This window comes from Lygodium microphyllum, chromosome 7 (assembly GCF_053477565.2).
Source record: "Lygodium microphyllum isolate KBCC chromosome 7, Lygodium_microphyllum_v1.1.10, whole genome shotgun sequence".
NCBI lineage: Eukaryota > Viridiplantae > Streptophyta > Polypodiopsida > Schizaeales > Lygodiaceae > Lygodium > Lygodium microphyllum.
This window is the reverse complement of record NC_141141.1, coordinates 107,017,757-107,044,706: the sequence shown is the minus strand read 5'-3', so window position 1 is coordinate 107,044,706 and position 26,950 is coordinate 107,017,757. Positions and strand designations below refer to the sequence as shown.

At 46.8% G+C, this 26,950-nt stretch overlaps 1 protein-coding gene across 7 annotated transcripts in view; it reads left to right on the top strand.

Moving 5' to 3' along the window:
- The window catches only part of LOC148033798 (uncharacterized), a 214,061-nt gene that overhangs the window by 33,155 nt on the left and 153,956 nt on the right, over nucleotides 1–26,950 (top strand). For all 7 annotated transcript variants that reach the window (XR_015691376.1, XR_015691377.1, XM_087681791.1 and 4 more), the window contains 4 exons: nucleotides 9,558–9,606; nucleotides 9,670–9,753; nucleotides 9,848–9,967; nucleotides 10,069–10,293. Coding sequence is in view for 5 of the 7 variants with exons in the window: in XM_087681791.1 (XP_087537917.1) it covers nucleotides 9,558–9,606; nucleotides 9,670–9,753; nucleotides 9,848–9,967; nucleotides 10,069–10,293 (478 nt within the window). In the remaining 2 variants the exon portion in view is untranslated. The remainder of the gene's footprint in view (nucleotides 1–9,557; nucleotides 9,607–9,669; nucleotides 9,754–9,847; nucleotides 9,968–10,068; nucleotides 10,294–26,950) is intronic.

The following is a 26,950-nucleotide window of genomic DNA, read 5'->3' as shown; positions in this document are numbered from 1 at the left end:
CATTCTTGGCAGAAGATGAGCTAGAACCATGAGGTGTCGGGTAGGTGGTGTAAGATAATGGTGGGAAAGATGATGGAGGTGGGTGTGTCTGATAAGAGAAAAAGGGAGGGGGAAGAGGTGGGTAGGCAGAAGGAGGCTGTGAGTGTCCAATGAGTGCCGATTGATACGGAGGCACTAAAACATGAATGTTTCCATAAGGTGCTGGTGTAGGTGGAGACATTGGGACACGGTAGCCTTGTCCAAAGTGAGGTTGGGACACAACAGAATGACCAGAAGGTCCACTAGGCAATGCCATGGAGGCAAACTTTGGAGACAACTGATCCACACTCGGGAGATGTTGAGTGGGATACCCGGGCTGCAATGATCCCGAAAGTGTGTATGAGGTAGGTGAAACACCACCCAGCTGAGTGAAGGATGAGGTCCTAAAGGATGTGTCTATGTTTCCATAACCCCCGGGTGTGATGTGCGGTGCGACATGAGGTGTTTGAAATGGAAATGTTAATGGGGTAAATGGAAGAGGTTAAGCAGCGGAAGAATGTGGTGGAATGAGTGGGTTTTGAAAGTGAGGTGTATGAGGTGCAAATTCTTTTTGTTCATTTTTATCATTTAAAGACTGAAAATGAAACTGTAAAGATGATGATGCACCATGTAATGAAGTGAAAGGAACACCAAATTCATTCTGATTATGTGAAGTAGATGGAAAAAAAGGAAGGGCAAAAGAAGAGTTACGTGGCTTTTTCTTATAATCCCCTGGACGTGTGTTAATATACGAGAATTGGTCCTCAAGAGGTCCTTTTCCATAGTCAACAGACTGGACTCTTTCTTCTACATGATCTCGATCAGTATATTGCAAAACATTGATAACATTCTCAACGCGAGGGGGCTTGTTTGACTCGTCTCTAGATGCCCACATCATCTCTGTAGAGACATTTGAGGATGCGAGTCTCATCCACATCTACAAGCTGCCTCTTGATGACGAGGTGATTGTAGAGTCCACTTGTCATAGCCGAGTACTTTAGCTACTCCTTGGATTGTGGACAGTGGAGCTACCCAATCATATGACTCCCCTTGAGGACGTTTTCATATCCCAAGCCCCAACAGTCCGACACGTCTCAATTGGAAATAACTCCTCGGTTAGTCTCACGGCAGTGTCAGTTTTGCCATTGATCAGGGCCCAGATCATGCTACGCTATTGGATGATGCATACTATGTCTCCCAACTAGGGGTGAACTTATTATTTGTTCAAAAACTTTGTCGGTTGGGTTGATCAATCTTCTTCATAGTAACCACAATCGAGATTCTTGACTCTCAAATTGGTTTAGCGATTGCTCCTAGTGAGGTATAGCTTAGTGGCCTATTCCACATGTCACGATTTCTTTCAGAGCTGACAACCAAGGGCTTTGAGTCTCACTACGTCCAAGATTTAGCGGCTACATGGCAACCTACGAGGGCTGAGTGTCTTTGGCATTTTTGCTTAAGACATCTCGGATAAAACTCTCTTTATGAGTTGTCGTGCCGACAAGATGGTTGATGGCCTTCCATGTCTAAAGCTATTGCGGGATATCTGTAAAGCTTGTCAACTCGGGAAACAACACCATATCCTATTTCCTTAGCAATTTACACACAGAGCTTAGACATCCCTTAGATTGATTCATATTGATCTTTGTGGGACAACATCCACCGCTGCCTTGAACCACGCATTGTACTTCTTTTTTATTGTGGATGATCATTCTTGTTACATGTGGGTATACTTTCTCAAGCATAAGTCTGATGCCTTTATATATTTTTGTGCTTGGGTACTATTGGTGCATAACAAGACTAGTCATCATGTAGGATGCATGATGAGTAATGGTGGGGGCGAGTTTCCTTTCATGATTTTTTTGAGTTTCTATAGGGGCATGGTATTTCACACCAACTCACCATTACCAACTCCCCTTCACAGAATGGAGTCATAAGGATTTACTCCAACATATAGAGTAATCATATGTAGGATGTAGGAACCGGACCGTCATGAACATGGCACGCTTTGTGCTGTTCGAAGCAGATCTCCTTGAGTGCCTTTGCGTCGAGGCTATTAACACTTTGGTGTACATCCTTAATCAATGTTCTACCACGACTGTCTCTCAGAGGACTTTGTATGAAGAATTCTTTGGCTCTCGGCTTATAGTTTCCCACTTTAGAGTCTTTGTGAGTTGTGCTTATACGCACACCCTTGATGATAAGATAGGCAAGCTCACTATCTGAGCTGATCTCTTGATTTTTGTAGAATACTCTTTCGAAGGAAAAGCCTATCGTCTGTTTGATCCTTGGACAAACAAGGTGATTGTTAGGAGAGTTGTAGTGTTTAAGGAGAGGAACATTATAGAGTTTTCTATACTAGATTCTGAGCCCTTTCCGCACATTATTCCTTCCGAGATAGTGCCTTTTGAGCCGGGTCTACTACCAACTCTTAATCCACCCACAGATTGTTCAGCTCACAACTCCCCTCTGCAAGATCCGTCATCTCATTGGTACGAGCAAACCATGTGGGATTTGGAAATCCTTTCATTGGATTCCACTCCAGGGAGCCCTAGAAGATCATCATAGCTTACACCTTAGACATCATTTGAGTCACTATTTATAGTTGATTACATAGAGCATCTTGAGTTGGATAGATAGCAGTAGGTTCTTTAGCACCCCCAATGGCGAGAGGCCATGGAAAAGGAGCTAGAGAGTGTTGAGAAACCCTTCACCCGTAGTTTTGTGTTCTGCATTCTACGTTTAGGGTTTCATAGTGGACAACCCCACAAAGGGGCTAGGCGCCCACAGTGGGGCACCACCCTAGGCAGCAGGGGCCCTCCCTTTGGGCACTACCCTAGACAATCTCTTGCCTATTTATAGGCTACCTTCGTCACTCATTCAATATGGCAGATTCATTCAGTCCTTCACCTCTTCTCTCCAGCCTCTCCACTGCCCTCACACCCCTTTAGGAGGACATTGCAGTTCGTGGTTCGTGATTGTCTTCATCATCTTCCTTGTGCTACAGCACCCTTGTTCCCTTGTATCACATTCACTCCATGATTTAGAACTTCATCATTCCATTCATCAGAGTTTCTTCGCTCTTCTCTTCTCTTCTTCATGTTTGCTGAGTTCACTTCGTGTTCCTCCCCGCAAACCCTATAGTCTCGCTGATACGTCATCTTTTGACATGGTATCAGAGCTGGATTTGCTCAAACAGTGGAAAAGATCCTCCACTCCAGTGAAGGCAAAGACCGGTGGCGAGTTCTTGTCTTCTTCTTTTGCTGCATCAACACCCTAATTGGCGGCTACTCTCTCTTGCGTTTGCTGTTTTCCAGCCTATGTTCAGGGTTGTTACTGCTGCCTCCACCTCTCCTTTGATGCGTTTAGTGCTGGCAGCTCTTCTGCTACACCTGGTGGCCCCTCCCTGCACCTAGTGGCTCATCCTTGAGTGCTGCCTGCATTTGACAGCTAGCGGCTCCTCCCTGATTGCTGCCTGCGTCTGATAGCTGGCGGCCCTTCCCTGACTGCTGGCGGCTCATCCCTTACTGCTACCCTCTGGAGTATTTGGGTCTTTTACCAGGCACTCCTTGTGCCACCTCTCCTTTTTGGGCCACAGAGATCATTTTGCATCGGTTATCATAGTATTATGCTCAAGGCAATAAGCTATACTCGATGTGTAGTAAGTCCTTTCGAGCACACATAGGCTCTAAGATCTTACAAGGCGATAAGCCCTTGTGGAGACCACCCCACTGCGTGGAGGTTTCCCCCACCTACTTTTGGGTACAGTGGCTTCTACGGCCCACATCTCTTCAACAGTCCACTCTCCTGAGAGCCTACGATTTTTCCCCACCCTTGGCTTATCCTGAGCCTCCTTCTCCACCCTCTTCCACTCAGGTTCAAGAGGCCACTTCTAGGTGCTTTCCGGCTTCTTATTCCGAGCCTCGAATACCTTCTTCGGCATGACTGGCGGCACTTACTTCGTTATCAGATGCTTCAGAGTCCGTGAGCCATGAGTGGTTGGATTCCCTTTTTCTCTCAAGCTGGGATTCAGAGGGGGATTTTCTTACTTCGCCCTAGGGGGCTTCCAGTTCTTCTTCGGCTTTAGTGGGGGTTCCTACTTCTACTTCTTCCGATTCAGAGAGGAACCCTATGTGACATGAAGTTTTTCACACACCACCATCTTTCACTTTCGAGGAGTGGCTCTCCTTTGAGCAGTTATTTCCTCTACTCATACCTAGGATCTAGAGGATCTACCTAGATTGAGGCCCTTGGGTCTTCAACAGCGACTTGGTGGCTATGCCTTCGTATTCCTTCCAGCATGGAGTCACGGAGCTAGTGGCTTCTCTCCCGAGGTTGAGTTTTTGTTCTACAGCTCATCCAGTCTCCTGACTATCTTCAAAGGTCTCCTTTTAAGTGGTATTCTCAGATTACGGGGTGGATCTTCTTCGTCCCTTGGTCAGCATGGAGCCAACTCTCGAGATGGAGTACGGGCATATCCTTATGGTTCTCAGCACTACACAAAGTCTGATACTCCTTCTATGCATTGCATGATTTCATCATCTTTGTACTATGGCACTTGGGCAAATGAGCAATTTTCCCATGAGGGACACTCTCCAAGTGGCACCTGCTGCATGAGCATTTTGCAACATGTAGCATTCCATCTCCATCTCACTCTTCTCTTGTTCCCCTTTTTTGGGCCTAAAAGGGGGTGTTGAGAAACCCTTCACTCGTAGTTTTGTGTTTTACGTTTTGCATTTAGGATTGTGTTTTGCTGTTTAGGGTTTCAAAGTGGACAGCCCCAAAAAGGGGCTAGGCATCCACAGTGGGGCACCACCCTAGATAGTTGGGGCCCTCCCTCCGGGCGCCACCCTAGACAGTCTCTTACCTATTTATAGATTGTCTCTGTCACTCATTCAATATGGCTGATTCATTCAGTCCGTCACCTCTTCTCTCCAGGCTCTCCACTACCCTTACACCTCTTTAGGAGGACATTGTGGTTCGTGGTTCGTGACTGCCTTCATCATCTTCCTTGTACTACGGCACCCTTGTTTCCTTGTATCATATTCACTCCATGATTTAAAACTTTATCATTCCATTCATCAGAGTTTCTTCTCTCTTCTCTTCTCTTCTCTTCTCTATGTTTGTCGAGTTCACTCTGTGTTTCTCCCCGCAAACCCTACTGTCTCGGTGGTACACCATCTTTTGACAGAGAGTATTGACTGAAATGAGACTTGAACCTTGGTGGATTGTATGAGCCACAAGAAAGTCATCGAGAGAAAGTGAATTTTTAGGACTAAGCTAAAGGCCGATGGGGCTTTAGACAAGTACAAGGCTCGTCTTGTGGTACAAGGGTTTGGATAGAAGCAAGGTGTTGACTATGATGAAACCTTTGCTGCTACTGTGCGACATCATTTCGTTTGTTGGTTGTGTTAGCCGCTTACTATGTTTGGCCAATATATCAGATGGACATCAAAAGCGCCTTTTTGAACAGTTAACTAGAGGAGGAACTCTATGTGGAGCAATCTCTCAGATTTTCTTCTGTTGATTGGAAAGATAAGGTCCTTTGCTTGTGGAAAGCTCTTTATGGACTGAAGAAAGCGTCGCAGTCTTGGTTCCAAAGGGTGGATGAGTTTCTTTGAACTCATAGATACCATTCTACCTCTTATGACCTGAACGTATATGTCCATACTACTTTAGAGGGGGTCAACTGTGTCTTGCTGTATGTAGATGATTTACTTATCACTTGCTCAGATTCTATTGCCATAGCAGAAATTAAGGCCTAGCTTTGTTTTACTTTTGAGATGATAGACCTTGGTTTGTTGTCTTACTTTTTGGGGATGGAGGTAGTTGGATTTGGGGTAAGTATTTTTGTATCACAATGAGAGTATGCTCTTTAGTTAGTGGACTAGTATTGCATTGATATGACATGGCTTGTGGCCACACCTCTTGATCCCCCTATCCATCTTTCTAAGGATACCTTAGGTCCAACCCTTCAATAAGCACACCTGTAGATTTGTGGTAGGAAAGCTTCTTTGGTTGATTCACACTAGGTCAGATTTAGCTAGCTTACTTAGTTTGCTTAGTTAGTATTTCATTGTATCTAGGATGTTACATTGGATTCCATGTCTTTGTGTTTTGAGATATTTGCGGTGTATCTATTCTTATGGACTAACTTATGGATCTAGTTTATGTTTATAGGGGTACATTGACTTTGATTGTGGATAGGAGGTCTGGACACCCGGTGTTCCAATAGCAGCTATTTCTTTACCTTGGACATGACACCCATCTCTTAGGCTAGCCGTAAGTAAGAGAGTGGTGGCTTTCATGCCCAAGGCTGAGCATTGGGCTCTTTTTGATGGTATCATTGAGGCTATCTATTTGAGGAGCTTATAGACAACACTTCGGTTTCCATGTGACTCTGCCACTGTTGTCTATTGCGACAACTAGAGTGCCATTGCCCTTATGGGCAATCCGATCATTACACCATGGACGCGGCATGTGGGGTCCACTTCCACTTCCAATGACCTACCTTGCCACAAATGTGACAAATAAACTTCTTGGCTTTGTCTTGCTCGGTTTTCTCGTCCTTCTTATTCTTCTTCGTCTTCCCCTTTTGTTGAGAAGATTGACCTATTAACACGTCCGTCTTGGGAGTGTTCTAACCTTTGAGTTATTCCTCCTAATCCAAGCCATTAGAACCAAGTTTCATTGTGTTCATTGTCTTTGAGTTACCCTAACCCTAACTGTGTTCCTTTGAGTATATGCTTTGTTGTATGCTTTCATTTATGTTTTTGCGTTAGGATATTTCTTCCAAAGCAAGGTTCTCTTATATGAAACCTTGGCCTTTGATCTGAAAGCCCTTCATAAGAAATAGGAACAATAGGAGGGCAAGATGAATTTGAACACACCTTCACCACATCATCATGATGCTTCAGAGCCTAGCGCATCCAAACATGCGACGGAGTGGGCTTCACAGTTTTGGAAAAACCATTTGTGATGGAAGCATATGCTTCTGATGATTGTATTGGTACCAAATAAGAATCCCATATGGTAGCTTTTGTGAGGTGTTGCCTAAATGATGTGGAGAGAAGGTATTGTATTTATGAAAATAAGCTCTTAGGTGTGGTTCCTTGTAAAATTAGACATCTCGTTTGAAGCATATGCAAGACTCCAAAGCATTTACAAGAGAAACATGCAAGAAGGAAGGGATTCTTATCAGTTACAAACTATTTATACTCTTGGGATGCTTAATGTAGTTGCATATATTGGAGATCCCCCAAAAGTTGAAGAAATAAAACATTTTTTATATTAGAAATAAAATTATTTCATAAGGATTAAACCACAAGAAATGGCCTTGTGAGACAAAAATTCATTTTGACATTCAAGTATGTATCCATAGCATATTAAAGTGGATAGGTGAAAAATTCATGAAGGATTACATGACATCCTTCAACCATATGAAGAAGATTTTTAGCTAAAGACAATTGAATGAAAGCTAGAGGGTTATCACAAGACAAAAGAAAAACAAGTGGTATTTTTTTAATGAACTTGAATATTTCATTGCATATTGAATTGTGTTACTTCTCGAGTCGGGGAAAGCTTATGATAGAGTTCATTCCAGAGGTTTGGAAGGAACCATGCCAAGGATGGGTTTTCCAAAGTGGTGGGTTAGAGGTGTGTGGCTCTAATTCTATAGCACATAGCTAGGTTCTCATTGGTGGTTCCTGAGGCAACAGATTTAGGTGTTGGTGAGATGGGGTTGCTACATTCCATCTCTACTTTTCCTATTTTGTAACAGAGGCTATGAGCTCTATTTGATGAACATATCTACAAGTATTTGTAGCATAAGGCTGCCCATCCTAGAGTTTGAGGAGCTTTGGATGTAGTATTTGCAAATGACACAACTATCTACTTGGATGGAGATGAGGAGAATTTTAGGGCTTTGACATTTGTAGTTGTGATGGAGACTTCTTGTAGAGGTTGAGGAACTCTTATCAATTGGCACAAATTGTAAGAATTTTGGGTTTGTGACACTTAGCAGCCAGATTGGAGGCCACATAAGAACTTCACTTCAAATCCTTCAGGTATTTCAAGGGATACCTTAGTTGTCATGTGGGCATTGACACCACGTTAGAGTAGTAGCTAGCACCCTTATTTTTGAACATTAGGCAGAAGTTCATGTATTGAAGCAGGGAGAGACTCTCTTTATCAGGGAGTATGGTGGTGGCTGATTAGGCACTACTTGCCACCATGTGGTATGTTACTTCTTGTTGGGCCTTCTCCAAGTCATGCATTGGCAAGATGAAGTGCCTCATGAAGAACTTAGGGTGTTTTGGGGATAGTAGATCCAGAGAGAGAGTAAAACGTTCCAGTAAGGTGTATTATGAGGCACCTTCTACTAGGCTTCAGTTATGGGGATGTATAGGAGAATATGAGGATGTATAGGGGAGTCATGCCTATCTCATCTTTGGAACTCAGCCCATGAACTCATCAGGATGCTATGCTCTTTAGCATATGAATAAAGCTCCAAAATGGCAGAAAACAATTCATGTAGTTGGACAAAAACTAGCCAAGTGCTGGATTGGTTCACATCATTTTGTAACATGGTCATAATTTAGAGAGACAATACCACTCCTTTGGCATTACCCAGCTAGTAACGTTCTTTTGGATGGACTCTAGCCTAATGCTGTGCTGCTTGTTGGCATTTTATGACCAAAATTTTCCAAAGCCATCACCAAATTGGGTTTGTCACGGTGATTCTCTCCTTCCATGGTCATATTTTCTTCCCATAGTTTCAGGGAATTTTTTTGGCTATTTGAAATATCTCCTTCCTGTTATCAGAGTACTCCAAGTCCTTTAGTTGAGTTGGAAGGTACTTTGAAAAATTGGAAAGGAGCAATGCCTTGGTTTAAGAAGTATCTCCTTTGTACATTGAGGAATCAAAGAGCATGGTTTCACCTAGATCAGATAAGTTTGAGATATTTGAACAGAGATTTAACAGGCCCTCTAAACCCCAACCAGCAGAAAAGGTTAAGTTTTCCAAGCACTTAATGGCATTGAACTAATTTTACTTTTGTTGACCCTAACATCTACGCTTATATTCTTAGGCAAGATTCAACCTTACATACTACAAAGTGACTTCCACTATGATACCCACAATGTTTACATTCACAGAAGTGCATACATCTAGATGCACAAGGCCATCTATCTAAATAAACGAAGGTCACATAGAGGATGACTGTACTAATCATTTTCAATCAAAATGCACAATCTTAGCTGAATCCCTGGATTCTTAGGACATGACGTGAGGCCCTGTCATATAGGTATGGGCTAGAGGATCATATAAAAAAGGGTGGAGCTGTTGATTTCAAGTAACATTTTTGCAGGGCTAACTCTGTCATTTCTAAGATTTGCCACTATTAAATGTTTTTGACATCCTTATTTCTAGAAGAAAGAAAACTCATGGAAAATGGTGAGAGGGTGTTGTTATTATATTTGAAGCTTACAGCCAACAGTTGTGCATTTATTTCAGTTTTAATATATTTGGAAATTTCCAGGGCGAGGATGGCAGTGAATCTTCTTTTAGATGGGGCTTACGATGTCCAGGTAGATGTTTTTGTTTGATACACTATATTCATCCATTATTATTTTAAGCTTTCTATTTGACAGGTACCTGACTTACCAGTGCTTATACCTTTCAAGTGGCATTCCCATGTTTACCATAGCCATATTGTGCTTTCCCATAGAATAGAGGTAAAAACAATAAAGTCCTTAGAGCTAGTTTCACATATATTCTTGCTCTTCTATTATGATGGTATTCTCCATGCAAAACTAAAATATATCACAGGATGCAAGCCAAATCATGGAAATCACTGGGAGTGGGCTTATAAGTGCTTGTATTCACGGTTTCGATATAGGACACAGGACACTTATGATGGGAACCCTGCTAGATAGATGGCTTGTGCAGGTATCCTTTAACAGTTTGGTCTCCATAGTTGTCCAACTGCATAATCAGGTGTAATCAATCAGAATTACTTTTTTTGTAAAACATTCAGTTTAGCCTTTCAGGTCACATCTGTATCTCTAAGAGTCCTACAAATTTGTCCCTGTGGAGAATTAGTCAAGGAGTGGATGCCAAATGAAAGTTTCCCCGAGATGAAGAAACAAGGCATAACACTTGCTGTGCTAAATAATGAGACAATAGTTATAGCATCTGTGGAAACCATTTATGCCATAATGGTGACAGACAAAGGCCTTCCTCAAATTATGGGATCCAGGTCATATCCTCATGAGGTACATGTGTTTTCAACTTATGAAGCTTGGTTCTAGTTCAATATCCAGACTATCTTTGGGAGAAGCAATTGTGATGTCATTTTTCATTCCTGATAAACTCTAAGATAATTTGGTTTACCAAACAAATTACATACCAGAAGTGCTGCTTGTGATTAGCATGATGTATGCATGCTATATTGTTGTGGATCAGAGCTGAAAAATGTGGATGAATCAAATGTACATATGTGACATCATGTGCAGTTGATTTCTCATCGTCTACCAGCCTTTCAAAAGATCGAGAACACTGAGACTTTGCTTTTGCTCTCTCAAGTGGCTCGATTCACCTCATTCCAAAAGTAGGTAATCTACTTGACCCACACAACAGGTGGCTTATTGCCTTATTGAATTCTGCATATAAGATTCTGAAGAATTCAAACTGCTGCAGCTTCAGATCTTTCAATTGATTTGATACACTCAAGGCAAGATAAAATCCTATTAAATAGCACCTTGGTTATAATCAACAACCACTGCAAAGTTACAAGTATCAAAACCTTCTACCTAAGATAAGAATAACTGGATGCTCCCTGGCTGTCACTGTTGGAAGATATTTAATACAGTGCCAGTAGAATAGTCAGTCTGGCAGTCTTTAGTTCTAAATAAGGAGGGGAATCTTTGAATTGAAGGTGTCAAACTCCCAAGTATGTATGCAAACCTCTCACCTCTCACCTCCCACCTCCCACTCATGGGATATGAAACATCCTGCAGCTGCTCCCATCATCTCCATCACAGAGGATCCTGGGAGGAGGAGTATGCTCCTGCTCTACAGCTGCACCACATCTCGATGCTCACATGTGCCAAGCTGCGATGCTGCCAATAGCTCCCACCTTTGATAGTGGCCTGCTGACCATTCTGTTTCGAAGAAATCTGTGGTAGCTAAGATGTGTCACTTCAGTTCTCTGAGAGGGGCAGAGCAGATGGGCCAGTAGATTCTATGTGGATGATTAGGCCTGTGAAACAGGAGGTATTATTGACATCATTCTAGGCATCATGCTTTTAGAGCACACTCTACTGCAGCTGATGATTTTCGAGAGCGCTACATGCTGGACCATAGGGATAAGGATCTCTGGCTGTCTCTACCATCAATGGCTGTGTGACCATCCCCAAAATACTTGATCCCCTGGCAGATCTAGGCAATGGGTAACCTGAACTCATACTGATGGCCTCTTGTAGGAGATCAATATTGAGGTGGAATCTCGTCAAAACTCTTGATCCTTTGTAGCATGGCTGTCCTGTTCAGGTGTGCCTCTTGTAATCTTGTCTCTTGTCCTTCTTGAATCTGTGGTATCCAGTTTATGTGTGACGGCCTAGAGCCATACTGCACCTTGTAATCCTGAAATCTTTTACCTGTTTTTCATAATGAATAAAAATTACGAAAAACCAAAAGAGTGCGAAGCCGAGTCCCCTAGCATACTGCAACCTTGCTACTTCTTTGCCATGACTTTTTGTACTCTTTTAGTTATCTGAACTTCTGTAAAGGAGAGTTTATGCACGATGGCCTAGAGTCATCCTGCATCTTGTAATCATGTAATCTTTTACTTTTTTCATAACCAATACAATCACCTATTATGGAAAAAAAAACAAAAGAGAGTGCCGAGCCTTTGAATCTCAACCACAAATGACCTAATCAGCACTGGTCGAGTGACTTCATGACTGATTTGAGAGAAATGTTCTCCCTAAAGTGTGTGGGGCGTTTGCTTTGAATCATGCTAGAAAGAGAGAGAGAGAGAGAGAGAGAGAGAGAGAGAGAGAGAGGGAGAGAGAGAGAGAGAGAGAGAGAGAGAGAGAGAGAGAGAGAGAGAGAGAGAGAGAGAGAGAGAGAGAGAAGAGAACCGAGGTGCGATGGCGAGTGTGCGTGCAGCTGTGTCGTCGCCTGTGCGTCTTGCCCTGCTGCCGCCTGTTTAACCTGTCGACCACGGCTCCTGACGTCGCCGCGTCCTGTGCGACCTGCTGCCGTTGCCCGCGTGGCCTGTGACTCGCGCCCCTTGCCGTCGCCCTAACCTGCGCCCCATCGCCCCGTTTGACCTGTGACTCGCGCCCCCTGCCGTTGCCCTAACCTGCGCCCTCTATCGACAGGCCCCGTGGACGCCCGCCATCTGCCCGCCAGTTCCGCCGCTGGTTGCTGGTTCTGCGCCAGCGAGCAGCGCCCTTTGAATCTGCGCCTCGACGCCTGCCTTGTGCCTGACCCGTGACGCCTGCCCCGTCCACGTTTGACCGGTGCAGAGCACTCCGTCCGTGGTTGACTGCTCTGCGTCAACGTGCAGGGCTGATGCAGCCGCGTTGAAGCCTCACCTGTGTCTGACCCGTTACCGTGCGCCCCGGTTCATCTGCGCGTGTCTGTCCTGTTTTCCACAGGAACCCCGTTACAGTCCTGTTGCTGCAGCCGGGTGGTTCCCTGATTTTGCAGGTCTGCGGGACTTGCACACACACACACACAGAGAGAGAGAGAGAGAGAGAGAGAGAGAGAGAGAGAGAGAGAGAGAGCGCGAGCGAGAAGACAGCAGTATGGCTGGCCTGGATATGGATTTTCTCGACCGGACGGTGGCAGCCCTTGGCCCTGATTCCGATACAGAGGAGCCGGAGGATATGGTGCCATCAGGAACGTTCCTATGCGCAAGTTGCCTCTGATCCTGTGGATTCGCAGGAAATTGACTGGGAGCATTTGCTGGACTTTGCCAATACTCTGCTTGGCGATTATGTCCAGCATAATAATGAATCTTTTTCTGATGCGGGAACGGATGATGTGCTGGAAGCCACGGTGGACCCCAAATCAGTCTTGCGGTCCTTCTCGCTGTTTTATGACCGTGCAGTTATACTTTTCTTCACTGGCAGGATCCCAGTGCTTTCGCATATTCGCCAGTAAATGCACCATTTATTGCAAGGGGAGTGTGTTGAGGAGATCTTCCTTGGACCTCGCGGCTTTTATGAGGTGCTGTTGAAATCGGAAACGCATCGAGCTGAGCTCCTGTCCAAGTTGCCACTATTCTTTGATCGCCGCTTGGTCCATGTTGTACCATGGCGCCCCATGGGCGACTTCCAGCGTCTGCTTCAACGAGAATGCCCGGTGTGGGTGGAAGTGGAAAATTGTCCGGTGGTCTATTGGCCATTGTTGAAGGATGCGATGGCGGTTGTGGGAACAGTGGTGGTTCCCCCAAGCCTCAGGGCGATGAATCAAAACCGTTTATGCATGTTATGGGACACGGCCAGGAAAAGGCCCGCGTGGCTTCGCCTCAATTGTTCAGGCATGCATCCTTTGCATTTTCGCTTGAAATGGGGCAACTTTGCGGGACACTGCTTTTCATGTGGTAAATTGGGGCATTTCATGGCCGAATGCCCTGAAAGGCAGCCGTCTTCGGAGGATGCGCAGGTTGTGCCCAAGGATGACATGGTGCTTGATGCCCCGCCCCACGAGGCCCTTCAGTCACCTCATGTCATGGATAAAGGCAAACAACAGGTCCTGGGTTTGGCTTCCTGTAGCACTGACTGGATTGAGGCACGTCACAAAAAAGGTAAAAAGTTGGATGCGGGTCTCGCGGATCCTGGGCCTAATGCTTCCCAGGATTCCGTGCGCACGTATACGCGCAGGAAAGAAATGGTCACTTCACAGCAGGCTACGCGTACTACGGCCCCGTCTGCCCCTCGTAATCAGTCTCCAAGGAAAGTCTATACCGACGGCCCCAAAGGCCCACCTGCTAAGCTGGCGTTTGATACAAAAGGTAATGTGATTATACCCTGGGATCGGCGTTATCCCCGCCCCACTCCCAAGGCAGTGGATTTCCCTTCTACCTCTAAAGCAGGTCGCCAGAATTCGTTTGCAGTATTGGCTGATTTTCTGGATGAGGGTGTCCTGGATGCTCTCGCGGAAAAGGTGAAATCGAGGCAACAGGCGCCTCGTTCCTGACTTCCTTTTTTGAAGATATATGAAGATAGCCACGTGGAATGTGCGAGGCATTTGCTCTCGCCATAAGCAACATGCCATGTGGACTGTCTTGCATCAGTGGGATGTATTGTGTGCAGTTGAGCACAAAAGTCACGGTGAAGCAGGAAAAGTTGTGGATTGTCATGGATTCCGTCTGTTTTATGCAGGGACCCATGCTACGCACTATTCGGGCGTGCTGATGATTGTCCATGAGAAATACCAGCCTGTCCTTGTTAAAAATGATATGCAGGGCCGCTTTCTGGTAATCGAAGTCTTATTTGAAGGAGAGATTTTATGGTTGTTGGGCCTCTATGTTCCGAATGATCCCGCATCCCGACGGGATCTTTGGTTCACTTTGCAGGGCTCCATGTCACTTGGCCGAAGGGGGTTTTTGATGGGAGATTTCAATATGTGTGTTGACTCTTCTCAGTCCACTTCAGGGCATTCAGTAATGGATACGCCGGAAAGCCGGGTGTGGAATTCCTTTGCTTTGCACTTACTTAAGCAAGATCTTTGGTCGTGGCTTCACCCTTCTTTTTCAGGGTTTACTTTTCATTCCACACAATATGCAACTACTTGGTCGCGCGGCTGGATAGAATGTATATCATGTAGGGGGATGATTTTCTTCCCGAGATGCTGGAAATGAAGGTCTTGCAGCAATATGCGTTGTCGGACCATTTTCCCCTCCAGCTTGAGATGCGGGCACAATCTATTGCACCTTTTATGCAGTTGCTGGATAGGCTCCCTTTACGTTTCAACTCCTCTTATTTGAAACATTCAATTTTTCAGGGCTATATGCAGCAATTGATTGAGAGGTTCTTATTGGACTTCGCCTCTAAGGGCTTGCCTTCATTTGCACGGTTGCTCTCTAATGTGCAGCGGGTTGCTCGGCAGTATGGGATCCATCATGCCTCGCTTTGTCGCCGACGTCGACATGCAGCAGAGGACTTACTGGCTTTGGTCCGTTCCTTGCTCCTGGATTCCCCAGATGATGATTTTCTGCTGTCACTGGAGAGGCGTTTGGCCCATCTTATTCAAGTGTTTTAGTTGAAATCTTATCAGCAGGCCAAGCTGCATAACTTGACTGACACATTGCAAGATAGTGCCTGCCAGTCTCATAAGTTCTTTCGCGCCTTGCATGCGTCTCCAGCTCGCGAAAATATGACCAGACTCCAGGATTCGGAAGGTCGCATGGTCACTGATCCGTAGACCATTGTCAATATGTGCAGAAATTATTTTATGGAGCTTCTTGGTTCTTCTCCCTCGCCTTCTAGCCAGGTTACGCATGCCCGCTCGGTCTTCTATCATCTGGTCCGCCAACAAGTTCCATTTGATATGCAAGCCACTTTGGAGGTGGATATTTGCGAGGAGGAGCTTATGGATGTTTTGTTGCACCTGCCTAAGGATAAAAGTCCTGGTTGGGATGGTCTCACTAATGAATTCTTTCAGAACTCGGCCACGCAGTTGGTGAAGCCATTGGTGGTCATGTTTCAGCAGGTTTGGGAAACAGGGGTCATGCCCTCCTCATGGAAAGAAGGCCTTATCAAACTGATTCCAAAGGTCCCTTCGCCGTCAAAGCTGCAACACTGGAGACCAATCTCTTTGATGGGCTCGATGTATAAAATCTACTCCAAAGTGCTGGCGAATCGGCTTCACAAGCGCCTTCCAGCTATTGTGCATCCTCTCCAATATGGTTTCATTAAGGGCCGCAACATTCTGCATAATATCTTAAATGTGCAAATGGCTATTGACTATGCGCGGCACTCCGGTTAGGAAGTGGTATTGATTCAATTGGACTTGGAAAAGGCGTTTGACTATGTGGACTGGTCTTTCATTGCAGATCTCATGTCCGCTATGGGCTTTGGTACCTGGATGTCCCGATTGATCTACACCATTAGTGCTGTGGCTTCCTCCAGAGTTATGCTCAATGGTGGGGTTACAGAGCCATTTGTCCTTGCACGCTCGGTCAGACAGGGTTGTCCTTTGAGTCCTCTCTTCTTTGACCTGGCGACTCACCCGGTCCTTTCAATGTTATCCTCCATGGTGGCTTCTGCTCAGCTGGCAGGGTTGTCTCTTCCTTTGGGCCAGCACTTCATTAGCCAATCTTTGGCTGATGACACCTTTATGATTTTGCAGGCGGACAGGGACAACATTCGAAAGGCATTAGATGTTTGGACGCTCTTTGGTCAGGCCTCTGGTCTTCGCATCAATGCCTTTAAGTCAGCCATTCTCAGTTGCACGGAGCCTGATTTACAGTCATTAGGCTGGCAAGGCCAGGTGGTTTCCCGTGGCTCCATTGTCAGGCATCTTGGATACCCATTGGGGGTGGATGTACGGCCAAAGGACCTGTTGGAGTGGATTTCACAAAAACTGGTGGCGAAATTTATGTATTGGAAGTCACAAGCGTGGCCATTCCATGTCCGCCTCAAAGTGGCTCAGACAATTATGCTACCAATGCTAACGTATTTCCTGCCATTGTTGCCATGGACGCCTACTACTTTGAAGGCTCTCACTCATCCCATTCGTTTCATGCTATGGAAGAAGGATTCACTGCAGGCAGGCATTTCGTGGATTTCATGGTCACATACATGTACCGCTAAGCGCATGGGTAGTGGAGCTATTTTGGATGCAGAAACTCATATGCTAGCTCTCCGTTGGTCCCTTTTTCGTGCCATGTGTGTGGATCATCACCCGTGGACCATCATAGCCCGTTATTTTCTTGCGGACAGCGGGCTCCGCCATGGTAACACACGGCTTCGGGCCTCCTGGTGGCATGTCCTTAATGCTGACTCTCGATTTTCCAGTCCCTCTTCCTCTTTGTTACTGCACTTGGTCGGCTCTTGGAAAGTGGTGCTCCAAAAGGCCCGTTGGCACCCAGTAGGGGACCGCTTGCAGACTAACTCCTTTCAGCTGGAGTTGTTGGCAGTATGGAGATTACTCTCATGGGAAGATAAACATCAGCTCAGACCGAGATTTAACCGCATGGCCCGTTTAGGTGTGACGTCGGTTGCGGATGCTACCCGTGCCACTCGCAATGTCCTCGTATCGTTTCGGACTGCTAGGAGACTTTTCAAGATCCCGTGCGGATACTGTGATTTATGGGGAAAGCTTTCGTCGGAGCTTCAGGGTAGGCAACCCTTTCCTGCCCTGGCTGTGGATCGCCCTTGGCAGGACTGGGACCTTGCAGGCCGGTTGAGTCTGGAAAAGGCCTCTACTAATCAGGTGTATCATCTTCTCATTCAAGATCACCAATGGCTGGGTGTGAAAGCTAATACTGTTTGGGGACTGTGGAAATCGCTGTCATGGTGGCAGGCAACGCTGATGGAGGGCTGGCTGAATAAGGCACCTTTCAAATGCAAGGTATTTCTTTGGCGGGTAATGATTGGTGGTCTTCCTCTTGCCTCGGCCCTTGCCAAGCGTCGAATCTCGAATGGCAATTGTTTCTTCTGTACCACTATGGCGGAATCGGCCCGACATCGTTTTCTTTCTTGCCCGCTCGCCAAGAATATGTGGTCACTCTTGTCGCAAATTTGGCGCGCTGTGGTGGGGTCCTCACTAACTCCTTTCCCACACTGCCATAGTTGCATATGAAGATCTTATTTCACTTTTTCAGATACTGGGGATGCTGGCACATTTGGACCACGCGCAATGCTTTTCTCTTTGATTCGGCCTCTAATGTACCGAGACATATTGCCAGGCTTAAAGGGCTCTTGCAGTGGCAACTAGATCTCATCCGACACTCTGACTTGCTCCCTCGGGAGGATTTGCATCCTTGGCATATGGCAATTGCCTCTGGGTCGTTGCCATGATTGGTGTAACCTTTTTAGTGCATTACTACGGGGATTTCCCACACGTTGGCCTAGGGCCCTCGTGTCTCTTGTAATCAGAGAGAGAGAGAGAGAGAGATGGTCGCTTCCGTTCTGCCCACGTCTCGCTGCGCCCCGCTTCTACCTACCCGTCGCCCTTTGCTGTGTGCTGGACGGGACCCGCCATCCACTGGCGTCCCGTTTCCTGCGCGAGACATCCACCTGGAGAGAGAGCCGTCGCCTGTTCGCTGTACCTGCGCCCCGTTGACGCCTGGACCTGCGCCGTCGCCTGCTGCACACCAGGTCGCCTGGACTTGCGCTACCTATCCCGAAACCCGGTACGCTCTCGCTATTGTCTCGTCTGCCCTATGTAAGGTCTGCTGCCGGTGGGTGCCTGCAAAGAGCATCTGGTGGTGACGCGCCTAGAGAGAGAGAGAGCGGGAGAGAGAGAGGGTCAGTCCTCCTTCGAGATCAGATCGTGATACACGATGGCTGGTTTGGATCTGGATTTCATAGACCAAACGGTGGTAGCACTTGGCCCGGATTCTGATGCTGAAGAACCTGAGGATATGGTTCCGTGCAACGAAGAGATGCCCCCTGGTCCCGACATCCAGCCTGTGGGTAAACGTACCAAGCATACTTCGGAAGAGATAGGTGTTCATCAGGATCGTTCCTATGCTCAGGTTGCTTCGGATTCTGTGGACTCTCAGGATGTTGACTGGGAGCATTTGCTGGAATTTGCCAACACTTTGCTTGGTGATTATGTTCAACATAATCAGGAAGTCTTTTCTGACTCTGCACCTGACGATGTTCTGGAAGCCACCGTGGACCCAAAAACTGTCCTACGCTTCTTTTCGGTGTTTTATGATCGCGCTGTGATACTCTTCTTCACTGGTCGAATCCCGCTACTTTCCCGTATTCGCCAGTGGCTGCACAGTCTGCTACAAGGGGAATGTGTGGAAGAGATTTTTGTTGGGTCCCGAGGTTTTTTTGAGGTCCTGTTGAAATCGGAGACGCACCGTGTTGCTCTCCTGTCTAAACTACCTTTGTTTTTTGATCGCCGGTTGGTTCATGTGGTTCCATGGCGCCCAATGGCAGATTTTCAGCGTCTGCTGCAACGTGAATGCCCTGTGTGGGTAGAAGTGGAAAATTGTCCGGCTATTTATTGGCCACTATTGAAGGATGCTATGGCCGCTGTGGGCACTGTTCTGGTCCCTCCCAGTCTCAGGGCTGTGAATCGCAACCGCTTGTGTATGTTATGGGACACTGCAAGAAAAAGGCCTGCTTGGTTACGCCTCAATTGCTCTGGCATGCATCCGTTACACTTTCGTTTGAAATGGGGCAATTTTGCAGGACATTGCTTTTCCTGTGGATAGTTGGGGCATTTTATGGCCGAATGCCCGGAACAGCAACACACTTCAGATGTTGGCCATGTTGCGCCGCCCATGGAAGATATGGTGTGTGATGCTCCGTCGCTGGATACTATCCACCAGCCCCAAGTTCTGGCCAAAGGTAAACAACAGGTTTCGGGTCTGGATTCCCGTGCCACTGATTGGGATGAAGTATGTGCAAAAAAAGGCAACAGGGTTGTCGCTGGCATGGAGAATACTGTGCCTACTACCTCACAAGATTCCATGCGTACATACATGCGTAGGAAGGAAATGTTGCCTTCTGAGCGCTCTGCTCTTGCTATGGTTTCCTCTGCCCCCCGTCCTCAGCCCGCCAGGAAAATGTATTCGGATCGTCCAAAGGGTCCCCCTGCTAAGCTGGCTTTTGATACCAGAGGCAACGTCATTACCCCGTGGGACCCTCGTTATCCCCGTTCCAACCCCAAGCCAGCAGATATGCCGTCTACTTCCAAATCTGGTCCTCAGAACTCTTTTGCGGTGTTGGCGGATTTCTTGGATGAGGGAGTCCTGGACATTCTCGCCGACAAAGTCAAATCCAGGCAAGCTGTGCCTCGTACCTGATTTTGTTTTGAATACACATGAAAATAGCCACGTGGAATGTGCGAGGAATTTGTTCTCGACACAAGCAACATGCCATGTGGACTGTATTGTATGAGAATCAGTGGGATGTCCTGTGCGCTGTTGAGCACAAGAGTCACGGTGAAGCCGGAAAAGTTGTGGATTGCCATGGCTTTCGTTTGTTTTATGGAGGGACATAGGCCATGCATTATTCGGGTGTGCTCATGATTGTACATGACAAATATCAGCCTGTTCTTATTAAAAATGATGTTCATGGCCGCTTTTGGTGATTGAAATTTTATTCGAAGGGGAAATCTTATGGTTACTTGGCCTCTATGCTCCGAATGATTCGTTATCTCGTCGGGAGCTTTGGCAGACTTTGCAGACCTCCTTGTCACTTGGCAGACGGGGCTTCTTCATGGGGGATTTCAATATGTGTGTTGATTCTTCCCAGTCCACATCGGAGTATTCGGTAATGGATGCTCTGGAAAGTCGTATGTGGCATGAGTTGGCTCTTGATGTTCTTAAGCAAGATCTTTGGTCCTGGCTACACCCGTCTTCTACAGGGTTCACTTTCCATTCTGCCGAGTATGCAACAACATGGTCGCGATTGGACCGTATATATATAATGCAGAATGATGATTTTCTTCCCGAGATGCTTGAAATAAAAGTGCTGCAGCAATATGCCTTGTCGGACCATTTCCCTCTGCAGCTCGAGCTGCTTGCACAACCCATTGCACCTTTCAAGCAATTTCTGGAGACACTCCCTTTGCGTTTCAACTCGTCTTACTTGAAGCATGCAATCTTTCAGGGCTATATGCAGCAATTGATTGACAGATTCTTCTTGGACTTCTCCTCTCAGGGCACTGCGTCATTTGAAAGATTGCTCTCTAATGTGCAGCGGGTTGCTCGGCAGTATGGGATCTATCATGCCTCTCTTTGTCGGCGGCGTTGCCAGGCAGCAGAGGACCTGCTGGTTTTGGTTCGTTCTCTGCTGGTGGACACTCCGGATGATGCATTTCTGCTCGCACTGGCCATGCGGGTGGCTGATGTTATTAAAGAATTCCAGTTGAAATCATATCAGCAGGCCAAACTGCAACATCTGACGGAGACTTTGCAAGATAGTGCATGTCAGACCCATAAGTTCTTTCGAGCTCTCCACGCCTCTCCTGCTCGAGAGAATATGACTAGACTCGAGGATGCAGAAGGCCACCTTATCCTGGATCCGCAGACTATTGTGCATATGTGCAGGAATTATTTCCGTGACCTTCTCGGTTCCACTTCTCCACCTTCAGCCCAAATTACTCAGGCCCGTTTGGTTTTTTATGACCTGGTCCGCAATCAGCTTCCGCAGGACATGCAAGCTACTATGGAGTCAGATATTTGTGAGGCAGAGGTTATGGACGTCCTGTTACACTTTCCCAAGGATAAAAGTCCGATGGTCTTACCAATGAGTTCTTTGAAGCTTTTGCTACCCAACTGGCGAAACCATTGCAGGCTTTGTTTCAGCAGGTGTGGGAAAAGGGGATCATGCCTTCCTCATGGAAAGAAGGACTTATTAAACTGCTTCCAAAAGTTCCTTCGCCATCTAAGTTGACACAGTGGCGCCCAATTTCTTTGATGGGTTCAATGTACAAAATCTTTTCCAAAGTAATGGCGAATCGGTTCCATAATCATCTCCCTGCCATTGTGCACCCTCTACAGTATGGTTTCATTAAGGGCCGAAATATTCTGCACAATGTATTGAATGCTCAACTGGCAATTGATTATGCAAGGCATTCTAATCAGGAGGTAGTACTGATTCAACTGGACCTGGAAAAGGCTTTTGACTATCTGGACTGGTCTTTCGTTGCTGAACTTATGTCTGCTATGGGCTTTGGTGCTCGGATGTCTCGTCTAATCTACACCATTAGTGATGCAGCGTCTTCGCGAGTCATGCTGAACGGAGGTGTTACTGAGCCATTTGTCCTTGCCCGCTCTGTCAGACAAGGGTGCCCTTTGAGCCCTCTATTCTTTGCCCTTGCGACACATCCAGTTCTTTCGATGTTATCTCATATGGCAGCCTCTTCTCAGTTGGCCGGACTGTCGCTTCCTACAGGACAGCACTTCATTAGCCAATCCCTGGTGGATGATAGTTTTATGATTTTGTGTGCGGACAAGGATAACCTTCGAAAAGCATTGGATGTTTGGGGTCTCTTTGGTCAGGCGTCAGGCCTTCGTATCAATGCGCTCAAATCAGCCATTCTCAGCTGCATGGAGTCGGATTTGCAGTCCTTGGACTGGCAGGGTCTGGTTGTTCCTCGTGGCTCCATTGTCAGGCACCTTGGGTACCCTTTGGGTGTTAATGTTTCCCCAAAGCAGCTTCTGCAGTGGATTTCTCAGAAAATGGTGAATAAGTTTATGTATTGGAAGTCTCAAGCCTGGCCCTTCCATGTTCGCCTCAAAGTAGCCCAGACAATTATGTTGCCAATGCTCACATATTTCTTGCCATTGTTGCCCTGGACTACTACGACTCTGAATGCTCTTACTCAGTCTATTCGTTTCATGCTATGGAAGGAGGACTCATTGCATGCAGGTATTTCCTGGATCTCTTGGTCGCATGCGTGCACCCCCAAACGCATGGGTGGCGGAGCTATTTTAGATGCCCAAACTCACATGCAGGCACTCCATTGGTCTCTTTTCCGCGCCATGTGTTCGGATCATCATCCATGGGTCGATATAGCCCGTTATTTCCTTGAGGGCCATGGCCTTCTGCATGGCAATACCCAAATCCGGAGTTCTTGGTGGCATGTTCTTAATGCTGATTCGCGGTTCTCCAGTTCTTCTTCGTCGCTGCTTACTCATTTGGTATGTTCCTGGAAACAGGTTCTCCAAAAGGCTCAGTGGCATCCAGCGGAGGATCGCTTAGCTACTAACTCTTTTCAATTGGAATTGCTGGCAGTCTCGCGTTTACTTTCATGGGAAGGTAAACATGAGCTTAGACCACAATTCAACCGGATGGCACGTTTGGGCTTGTCTTCAGTTGTGGATGCCACCCTTGCCAGTCGCAATGTGCTTATATCGTTTCGTACATCAAGGAGGGTTTTCAGGATCCCTCGTGGATATAGGCCTTTATGGGAATAGCTTTTGAGGGTGCTCCAGAGCAGACAGCCCTTGCCTGCCCTTGCTTCGGATCATCCTTGGCAGGATTGGGACCTACAAGGCCGGCTGACTTTAAGCAAAGCTTCTGCTAACCAAGTGTATCATCTTCTGATTAAAGATCATCAATGGCTAGTTACTAAAGCGAACGCTTTATGGGGATTGCGTAAATCCCGGTCATGGTGGAGGGCGACTGTGATGGAGGGCTGGTTGAACAAGACACCCTTCAAATATAAAGTCTTTCTTTGGAGAGTGATGATTGGTGGTCTTCCGCTTGCTTCAGCTCTTTCCAAGCGACGAATCTCCAATGGCAACTGTTTCTTTTGCACCACTACTATGGAATCCGCCCGCCACCGATTGATTTCTTGCCCCATCGCTAAGAAAGTCTGGTTATTTTTGTCGGCTGTTTGGCAAGGGGTGGTTGGTTTCACCCTGCGCCCCTTTGATTGGGTTTTCGGGCAGCCCAAATACCCCACTCCGGCACAGCCACATATGAAGCTCATGTATCATTTTCTTCGATATTGGGGCTGTTGGCATAACTGGACCATTCGGAATGCTTTTCTTTTTGACTCCGCCTATAATGTTCAGCGGCATATTGCGAGGCTTAAGGGCCTCTTGTATTGGCAGTTAGATCTTCTCCAGCATTCTGATTTGCTCTCTAGGGAGGACTTACGTCCCTGGCATATGGCAATTTCCTCTGCGTCTTTGCCATGACGTTGTAACTTGTAGCACTTAGAACCTCTTCACATGATGGCTTAGATTGTCGTCATGTATCTTGTAATCAAGTAATCTTGTACTTTTTTCGTAATTAATACAATTACCTTTTACGGAAAAAAAGAGAGAGAGAGAGAGAGATTTATGATGGTCTGAAGGGGTTTTTCTCTCTCTCTATCTCTGCATCTTGTAATCTTCCAATCATAATTAGACACTTGGGATATCCTATTGGTGTGGAGGTTGGTCCTTGTGCCTTGCTTGATTGGATGGTCTTCCGAATTCATGACAGGTTTATGTACTGGAAATCTTAGAGTTGGCCTCTACATGTTAGACTAAAAGTGGCTCAATGCATAATGATCAATATGATTTCGTTCTTTCTGCCATTGCTTCCTTGGACTAAGAAGTCCCTTTTGGATTTGGTCCAACCTATCAGATTTATGCTGTGGAAAAAGAAAGGCAATCGTTTGGGTCAGGTATGGATCTCTTGGCAGCATGTGACTACTCCAAAAATGATGGGGGTTGCAGCTTTGTTGGATGTTAATTTGCATATGGCCGCTTTGAGGCTATCCCTTTTGCAGAGTCTATGTATAGTGTCATCCTTGGTAAGATATTGCTAAATTCTTCATTGAAAAGACAAGCATCTCTCATGGTAGCATGGTTATTCATACTTCCTGCTGGCATGCGCTTAATTCTACGAGGCCTATTAAGGTCTCCCAGCCTTTTCTCCTTTCTCATGTGATTGCTTCCTGGCGGCAAGAGATGCTTCGTTTTGCAGTTTGGCGTCCTACGGATATTTGTGAGGAGGAAAATTCGCTGCAAGGAGAAGTACTGGCTTCCTTAAGGTCATTGGATTGGCCACAAAAAGATTTGCAGCGAGACAAGTTTAATCGGATGGTTAGGTTGGGGTTGATGACAGTCCATGATGGTGCTATTCCTGGGCAGCCCTGTCTTTATTCTTTCAGGCGTATTCGTCAGTACTTTAGGGTGCCTCGTGGATATAGTGACATTTGGTCGCCATACAAGATAGTCTTTAGAGGTTCTCTCCTTCGTGTGCATTACAGCCATTGAATCCATGGTGTGAGTGGATGTTTGTGCTTCGTGATGATTTTGAGAAAAGGTCAGCCAATTAGATATATCATTAGATGGTGGAAGCTAAGAGATGGGTCACGGGGAAAGTTAATAAGTTATAGCATCTTAGGGATAGCAAAAAGAAGTCGCGGGAAAGATTTATCCAGCTTTGGAAGTCTATGGTTCCCTATTAGGGTAAAGTGTTCATGTGGAGGTTGCTCATTGGGGGTCTACCAACGGGAGAAGTGCTCTGTGCCCGAAAGGTCTTTGCAGGTCATTGTGTTTTCTTCACTACATGTGATGAGACATTGCTTCACCTCTTTGTCTCTTGCCCTGTTGCGCGGCAGATTTGGAATTTCATTTCTCGAGTGTGGTCCTCGGTAACTCAGCACTGCATACCAATTCGTTCGTGGATTATGGGAAATATGTCCTCTATGCCTTCTTTGCATTCAGATTGTTCCTGCCTATTCCATTTCCTTAGATGGACAGCCATATGGCATATATGGTGTACTTGCAATATGTTTATTTTTGATTCAGCATCAGGCATCCATGGGCATGTGGCCCGTGTGCGTGGATTAGTGTTATGGCAAACCTCTTCTATGATGTCAACTGACCTGGTTCTTCCGGATATTGCTGCTCCCTGGTTGGTGATTGTTCCCTCTACTCCAGCTGTTCTTTCTATGTGATTTATTAGTACTGTTCATGTAATAGGTTGTTTTGAGAGCCTGTAGGCCTCATGCAAATATTTCTGGTGGGAGAGAGTTTATGTCTGTTAGCTCTATGCTAACTTGATGGTCTATTGTAAACATTTACTTCTTAATACAATTATCTTCACTAAAAAAAAAGAGATGCCACTACTTAATTCAATTATCTTCACGAGAGAGAGAGAGAGAGAGAGAGAGAGAGAGAGAGAGAGAGAGAGAGAGAGAGAGAGAGAGAGAGAGAGAGAGAGAGAGAGAGAGAGAGAGAGAGAGAGAGAGAGAGAGAGAGAGAGAGAGAGAGAGAGAGAGAGAGAGAGAGAGAGAGAGAGAGAGAGAGAGAGAGAGAGAGAGAGAGAGAGAGAGAGAGAGAGAGAGAGAGAGAGAGAGAGAGAGAGAGAGAGAGAGAGAGAGAGAGAGAGAGAGAGAGAGAGAGAGAGAGAGAGAGAGAGAGGACGCGCCGCCGCTTTGCCCTCCCGACAGGAGCCCTGACGAAGTCCCGTTTGTGCGTGATCCGTTGTCGTTGCCTGCGCGACCTGCGACCCGCGCCCCCAGCCGTTGCCTGCGCGACCTGCGACCCGCGCCCCCAGCCGTCGCCCTTACCTGCGCTCCCTCGCTCCGTCTCGCCTGCGCCCTCTCGCCCCGACCTGACCCGTTGCGGCACCGCCCATCTGACCGGTCCGACCCGCCGCGGGACCTGCACGTCGTCCTGTTCGCCTACCAAGACCTGCACGTCGTCCTGTTCGCTACCAGATCAGCCCTCGCCTGTCAGACGCCATAGCCCGCCAGACCTATCCGCCATCGCCTGTTAAAAGCCGTCATCGCCTGTCAGACGCTGTCCGCTTCGGCCAGTCACCGCCCTGTCTACTGCCTGTCCCGCTGAAACGTCTGCAGCCGCCCCGTTTACCTCGCCTGTGCTGCCGTTCGAGGCTCCGCTTGCGTGTGTTCCTCCTTTTGTGCAAAGGCGCCCAGCTCCTGTAAAAACCTGAACCTGACCATCGTCAGAGAGGCAGCGTCTGGGATAGCGTGCCTCCGGCTCTGTTCACAGAGAGAGAGAGAGGCAGAAGGGAGAGAGAGTGAGCGGTCCCGCTCTGCACTGTCGGTCAGCCCTTCTTCGGGATCAGCTCGTCATACACGATGGCTGGTTTGGATCTGGATTTCATAGACCAAACGGTGGCAGCACTTGGCCCGGACTCGGATGCTGAGGAACCGGAGGATATGGTTCCGTGCACTGAAGAATTGCCCCCGGGTCTTGACATCCAGCCTGCGGGTAAACGTACCAAGCATGCACCGGAAGAGATAGGTGCTCCT